Here is a 7,892-nt window from a genome sequence, read left to right as displayed (position 1 = left end):
CCGCGACTCGCGGCCCTTTTGGCCTTCAAACTCCGCGAGTCGCGGAGATAGAAATTACAGCTCACATCCTTTGGAGTCTTTCTTGCCGACGGATTTTATATATAAATATAAAATATAAATAATTAATATAATTATTTATATATTATATTATATTCTTGTGCATAGTAGACTTGTAATTTTTAGTCCGTTGCGTCGAGCGTTGAGAGTTGACTCTGGTCCCGGTTCCGGATTTTCGAACGTCCTTGCGTACAATTTTATATTTTGTATTTTGCGTTTTGAATCTTGTACTCTTGTAATTTCGAGACGTTTCTTATCAATAATTGGAACCTTTTTGATTGTCTTTTGTACTTTTGAGCTTTTTGGTCGTTTGCGTCTTCAATTCGTCGAATCTGTCTTTTGTCTTCACCTTTTATTATTTAAACGAATATCACTTGTAAATAGAACAATTGCAACTAAAAGCTTGTCTTTCTTGAGGAATAATGCTATGAAATATATGTTCGTTTTTAGCATTATCACCTACCTCTAGAAGTGGAATTGTGCATACCTCTAACACGACTTCCACGACTACGCCCAGCTGAGCTGCGTCCTGGCATATTGCCTACAACATAATATCAACATGGTGAATCAAAAGATGAAAGTGAACAACAAATTATCAGAAAACAAAATAACTTGATAAATTCATAATCAGGAACACACACAGTAATATCTTATGAAAACATGTGAAAATGATGTAAACTATATACTAAACAGTAAAAATGCATAATAGAAATATGGTGAATTATAATGATGTAAATATGGTCAGATTATCTAAGATCATATATTATGATAAATATGTTCAATATTTTAACTACATGCCAATCAAATCAATCAAAATCAATCAGCAGAATGATCAGAAGAGTAAATATCTATATCTTCGTCATCGATATCCTCATCTGAATCTGAATCATCATATAAATCTTCTTCCTCCTCATTAGTTTCAACATTTGTAATGTTCACAAGATCACCCGTTGGAACTTCTTCTGCTTCTCCTTGTTCGAGAATAATCGGTCCAAAGTCCTCATTAGTACTTGTTGGACATATTATCCTCTCATTCTCTTGGTAGAAAATATCATCATTGTTTCCATTATCATCTTCATCATCATCAGCTACTTCACTAACATGTTCTTCCAGTTGATAAATAGCCCTAGGTTTTACTTTAACAACGGCTGACCAATCTTTCAAATCTCTTGTCATTGAAGGATATGGTGCATAATACACTTGTTCTACCTGTGATGCTAAGATAAATGGGTCATCAACACATCCCCGAGACTTGGTTTTGACATCAACTAGCTTATGCTTATGGTCAACCCTTACCCCTCGAACGGGATCGAACCAGTGGCATTTGAATAGCACAACCACACAATGTGATAAACTATTATGGTATTCAACTTCTATGATCTCTTCTATCAACCCATAATAGTCGCTTTCTTGGTTGTCATAACAAGCACCTTTAACGCACACACCGCAATTTTGTGTAACCCGCCCACTAGATTGTTTTAGAGTATGAAACTTATAACCATTGATGAAGTATCCATTATGGAATTTAACTTCATTTAATGGACTGAATGCTAAATCTCTCAAATGTTCATTAAAGCATGTTGGGGAGGTTATATCCTGCAATTACAAGAGTACTTTTTAGAATGATACTAGAGATGTGGTTGAAACACTTTTTTAATGTCTTATGCTTACATTGTTTTTGAACCATTGTGCAAAATCTCTCTCTTCTTTTATCACACTCTGCAGCTTCAAGATTTGGTTCTTCTTCAATAATCCACTCATCAAACTTCCATATGTATTCATGAACCTCTTCTGTGTTAAGCAAGATATAAGTATGAATCTTATGTTGCTCAGCTTTAGTCAATATTCTCTTTATTCCACCCTTCTCGAATAATCTTCGAGACGGAACTTTAAATATGCTTAATCGAGAGTCGTTCGTTGAAGTAGAATTTTCCGTAGCAAAATTTCGAGGCTCGCGATTCAATCGAGTTGGTATTTTTGAGTTAAGATGCAAGGAGAAATATGTAGAAAGTTCATTTGCGATATATGTTTCAACAATAGACCCCTCAACCCTTGCCTTATTTCTAACTGTTCTTTTCAATATGCCTAATTTCCTGGAAGAATATTAAAATGATGTCAAGAAACTTATAATTAACAATAATTATGTCAAACAAATAATAGTACTTATAAGATTACCTCTCATATGGATACATGCATCTATATTGAACTGGGCCACCACGAATCGCTTCACGTGTTAAATGGATAATAAGGTGTTCCATTGAGTCGAAGAATCCAGGTGGAAAGAATTTTTCTAACTTGCAAATTGTTACAACGATACTTTTTTCAAGTTTTTGCAAGTCCTCAGTATGCAACACCTTTGAGCATATTACACGAAAGAATGTGCACAACTCAGTGATTGCGTCCCATATTGCATCAGGCAGCATCCCTTTTAAAGCAATAGGCAACAACCGTTGCATAAATACGTGACACTCGTGACTCTTGAAACTATAAAAGGTACACTCTTGAACATTTACACATCCCCCAATATTTGAAGCATAGCCATCAGGAAATTTCACCTTCTTTAACCATTCACAAACTTTCTTTAATTGTGGTTTGGTCAGAGTGTATGCTGCCTTTGGTTTCATAACTTTATTATTGTTGTTTTTAAAAAGATGCAAGCTCGCCCGATCACAATACAAATTAATATCCTTCCTCGCCTTGATATTGTCCTTTGTTTTCGGAGTGTCCATGACAGTGTTAAACAGATTTTCAAAAACATTCTTCTCGATGTGCATTACATCAAGGTTGTGTCGGATTAACAAAGAATGCCAATATGGAAACTCCCAAAATATACTTTTCTTTACCCAATTATGGGTTTTACCAAATTTTGAGTCTTTTGGATTCTTTGCTGAGTATGGTTCACCTTCATAAACGGTTGGAAAGTTTGACACTTGGCTCAAAATTTCATCACCGGTTAATTCTGGTGGTATAGTAGTTGACAATTGGGAAATTCCTTTCTTGAATCCTTTCTTGTCACGCCGAAATGGGTGTCTTTCTGGTAATAGTATTCGATGGCAGTCAAACCAACATAGCTTCCCTCCCTCATTTAACCGAAATGCATTTGTGTCACCCATGCAATAAGGGCAGGCCAATCTACCATGTGTGCTCCAACCCGAAAGCATTGCATAAGCGGGGAAGTCACTAACTGTCCACAAAAGTATAGCTCTCATCGTAAAATTTTGTTTACGATAAGCATCATACACTTCAATACCATCATCCCATAACTCTTTCAACTCATCTATTAACGGTTGAAGAAACACATCTAAGTTTTGGCCGGGACTCTTTCTTCCAGGAATAACCAAAGATAACTGAACGTACGAGTCTTTCGCGCACATCCAAGGAGGTAAGTTATAAATTGTGAGGAACACGGGCCATAACGAATAAGGATTAGAATTTGAGTTATTAGGGCTAAAACCATCAGTGCACAACCCAAGCCGAACATTTCGTATCTCATCTGCAAAGAATGGATGAGTTTCATCAAAATGTTTCCACGCCTCGCCATCACTGGGATGTTACATGCAACCCTCTTTTGTATTGTGATCGAAGTGCCACGTCATCTCTTTGGTCGTCTTTTCTGACATATACAACCTCTTAAGCCTCTCTCCAATTGGCATGTACGTTAATACCAAATAAGGGACCTTATTGAATTTATAACGAGGTTCATTGCAGTATCGGTAGTGGGTTAATGACAAATCTTCTTGTTTATAGAATAACATGCAATGGTTTTTGCAAGCATCATACCTCTTTTTTGGAAGACTAAGTTCCTTCAAGATCGCTTTGGTCTCATACAAGTTCAACGGCAGCTTATTACCAACAGGTAACATACTTTTAAAAATGGTAAGTATGTGATTAAAGGTAGACTCGGGTACATTTCAACATAATTTCCAATTCAACAAAGTCGTGGCAGCTTGTAATTTTGACCATTCTTCACACCCGTTGTATAAAGGCTCGTTGTCATTTTTTAACATGTCATAGAATCTCTTTGTTCTTGCATTTGGTACATGTTCTTCATGAAAACTTGATTCTGGATTTGATTGAAAACCAGCAGCTCGTATGTTCTCCCACACCATCCGTCTCATACCATCATCATGATCAAGATCAACTTCCATGGGAGTACAAGAGTCTCCTGCATCTTGGATTTCTATTTCACCATGTTGAACCCATCGTGTGTAGTTACGAATGAACCCTTTAGTAAGCAAGTGTTCCTTAACAACATCTCTTGGCCTATAGTGATTATTTTTACAAATGGTACACGGACATTTAATTTGAAAAACTATTTCTCCCGTCGGCCTTACGTTGGTTTCAACAATTTTTTCATTAGAAAAGGCAAAGTCTAAGAACATGTCGACTTTAAGAATAAAATTCAAAGAAAGAAAATTGCTATTATCTGTCATATTATACATCCATTTCCGATCACTCCTCGACATTGTAAATAAGTAACCTAAGAGTCAACAAGTAACAAAATGTAAAAAATCATAACATAACATATAATTATGCACAAGTTCTCAATAATAACATTCAAATCACAATACATATACGACATATACATGCTGTAAGTACATGTTCATGTAAATATAAAACTGAGTATATAACATCCTCATCAACTATTTAGTAAATATAATAAGTATATAAATATCAAAGCTAACATCAAGTATATGGTTCGATTTATATGAGTTATTTTCCTATTTCACTCTCATTAACAGAAAGACACAACAACACCAAACTCAAATGAATTAGATTTTTTTTCAAACAAAATTAAGTCATAATTGAACAACAACAAGGAAGAAAGTTTAATTAAGACCAAATTTTTTATCTTGACTTGCTGTATCTAAAACCTACCATTAAAGGTGTACCCAAAAAGTAAATTATGCATATAGACAGGAATCTAGATTATTTTTTTGGAATACAATAATACAACTGAAAGTTATGCTGAAGAATCAAATAGGTCGATACTAAAATAAAAATTTTGACTTAATAACCAAACCCTAACTCTGATAAACACGATGAAAATTTGAAAAACAATAGATGATGAGTAGATTAAAAGAAATTGAGCTTAAAATAGTAGAAAGAGACAGAGATCTAGAATACCTGTATAAATTACAAGAGTTAGATGTGGTTTGCGATGTAGATCGAGAGAGACGATAAAGCAGCTTTAGTTTGTTTAGGCCACCGAGATACATACCAAATAAATAATTCTATTTGGTGAACATGTATATAATCTTAATCCGTGAACCTATAACTTTATCCGTACACATAACAGCGAAATTTGATTAATTTCATTTCAGACCTCATGTTCCAAATGTCAATTTAGTTAGATAATTTTTATTCAAACTATTTCTACAAAGTGAAATGTAAATTCACACTAATTTTAGAAACAGTAACATAGTAATAATGATATAATAATTTATAAATTATAAATTTAAAAAAGGTAGGTACCGAGAATCAAAATCTAAAGCTATATGAAGTGCTTGATTGATAGCAGTGTAAAGATTAATCGATTTCTACTTCTCTTCTATTTGATTAGGCCACCTACCACACTTGCATTTTTTTAAGAAGCATTCATTATATTATATTATTTTTATATTTAATTTAATTTATTTATATTGTATATTTAAGCATTCATCATATTATAATAAACTTTTAATAATATATTAATTATTTCGAACGTAGTTAGTTTCGTTTTGTTGATAAAAGTATTTCGAGTCTAACGGTGCTGGCGAAAAATTTAACTCGCGACGAGCAGGAAGATACGGGCTATCGTTGTGTTTAGCATTTTTTAAAAAGTGTCCGTTTCGAACGTGCTTATTTTCGTTTTGTTCATAAAATTATTTCGAGTCTGACGCTGCTGTCGGAAAAATTTAACTTGCCGCGAGCGAGAAGATACGGGCTGTCGTTTTGTTTAGTGTTTTTTAAAAAGTGACCGTTTCGAACGTACCTAGTTTCTTTTTGTTCAAAAAATTATTTCGAGTTTAACGGTATAGTCGGTGAAATTTAACTCGAGGCGAGGAGGAAGATACGGGCTGTCGAAGTGTGTGGATGAAGTTTTTATTTTAATTTACAAAATTGACGGTTTAACCCCCTGAAATTTGGGGTAATTTTTGTAAGGCTTTTATAGTTGAGGGGGGAGAATGAAAATTCAAGTGTGAAAAGGGGATAAAACTATTGTCGTTTTGCCCCTTAGCAAACGACCAACTTTTTCATGGTTATTAGTATATAGGTAAATATATAATGAATTTCTTTTTAGCTATTTATATAAAAAATACAATTTAGATGTGTGGATTCGTGCTCGTAAACTTGATAAAATCTCAATTATAACAAACGTCCGTCCCAAATCTGTCGCTAATTACTGACGGATTAGGGACGGCCATATATTTATATATTTTTTTAAAATTACGATTTAGATGAAACGTATAGACACTCATTCATGATTGCATCTATATTAGTTAATAAACATTTAAAAAATACTAATTAGTGTGTAAATGCAAACACACGTACACATTTACATATATTCGCTATCAACGATTATTGAACTTATATATGAATACACTATATCAAATGTATATATCCTACAAACGTATAGTATATTGATGAATATATGTTATATTTGATGGTAAAAGTGTATTCTAAGACATTTTGGTACTTATACGTGTTCACTCATGCTCGTAAACTCGATAAAATCTCAATTATAACAAATGTCCGTCCTAAATCCGTCGCTAATTACCGACGGATTAGGGACGGCCATATATTTATATATTTTTTAAAATTACGATTTAGATGAAAACGTATAAACACTCATTCGTGATTGCATCTATATTAGTTAATAAACATTTTAAAAATACTAATTAGTGTGTAAATGCAAACACACGTACAAATATACATATATTCGCTATCAACGATTATTGAAGTTATATATGAATACACTATATCAAATGTATATATCCGATAAACGTATAGTATATTGATGAATATATGTTATATTTGATGGTAAAAGTGTATTCTAAGACATTTTGGTACTTCTACGTGTTCACTCGTGCTCGTAAACTCGATAAAATCTCAATTATAACAAACGTCCGTCCCAAATCCATCGCTAATTACCGACGGATTAGGGACGGCCATATATTTATATATTTTTTAAAATTACGATTTAGATGAAAACGTATAGACACTCATTCATGATTACATCTTTATTAGTTAATAAACATTTTAAAAATACTAATTAGTGTATAAATGCAAACACACGTACGAGTATACATATATTCGCTATCAACCATTATTGAACTTATATATGAATACATTATATCAAATGTATATATCCGACAAACGTATAGTATATTGATGAATATATGTTATATTTGATGGTAAAAGTGTATTCTAAGACATTTTGGTACTTATACGTATTCATTCGTGCTCGTAAACTCGATAGAATCTCAATTATAAAAAATCCGTCACAAATCCGTCCATAATTTCCGACGGATTAGGGACAGATTTCTGGGCATAGCTAATCCGTCGGTAATCTGTCGCAAATGTTATATTTAGGGATAGATTACCGACAGATGAGTTGCCGTAGTTAATCCGTCGCTAATCCGTCGCAATTGTATGTTAAATTTATTATTTTTGAATTCGTTGGAAAGTAGTCGAAAATCCGTCGGTATTTACGGACGGATTTATATGCCGTCGAAAATCCGTAGCTAATTCCAGATTTTCTAGTAGTGTTACCGACTTGTACACTAGGCTCAAACAGTAGGACCCACATAAGCCACTACTGTTTTTGTCTCCAACGATAAAAGAAGCAACTT

General features: G+C 33.5%; 1 protein-coding gene across 1 annotated transcript; it reads right to left on the bottom strand.

Annotated features, from left to right (window-relative positions):
- Window positions 1-873: 873 nt before the first annotated feature.
- LOC139841320 (uncharacterized) lies at window positions 874-3,920 on the bottom strand. The gene is made up of 4 exons (XM_071831544.1): window positions 3,620-3,920; window positions 2,233-3,550; window positions 1,742-2,150; window positions 874-1,653 (listed from the first exon to the last, which is right to left on the bottom strand). The coding sequence occupies exons 1-4, from the start codon at window positions 3,918-3,920 to the stop codon at window positions 874-876; spliced, it is 2,808 nt and encodes a 935-aa protein (XP_071687645.1).
- Window positions 3,921-7,892: the final 3,972 nt, after the last annotated feature.

This window comes from Rutidosis leptorrhynchoides, chromosome 4 (assembly GCF_046630445.1).
Source record: "Rutidosis leptorrhynchoides isolate AG116_Rl617_1_P2 chromosome 4, CSIRO_AGI_Rlap_v1, whole genome shotgun sequence".
NCBI lineage: Eukaryota > Viridiplantae > Streptophyta > Magnoliopsida > Asterales > Asteraceae > Rutidosis > Rutidosis leptorrhynchoides.
Note: the sequence above shows the minus strand (reverse complement) of the source record. Positions and strands in the feature narration are given on the sequence as shown.

Coding starts and splice junctions, on each gene's coding strand:
- LOC139841320 (XM_071831544.1), bottom strand. CDS start 3,920: ATGTTACCTGTTGGTAATAAGCTGCCGTTGAACTTGTATGAGACCAAA. Junction 3,551..3,619: donor CGATCACAATACAAAAGAGG/GTTGCATGTAAC, acceptor CATTCTTTGCAG/ATGAGATACGAAATGTTCGG. Junction 1,654..1,741: donor GAGAGAGATTTTGCACAATG/GTTCAAAAACAA, acceptor TTGTAATTGCAG/GATATAACCTCCCCAACATG.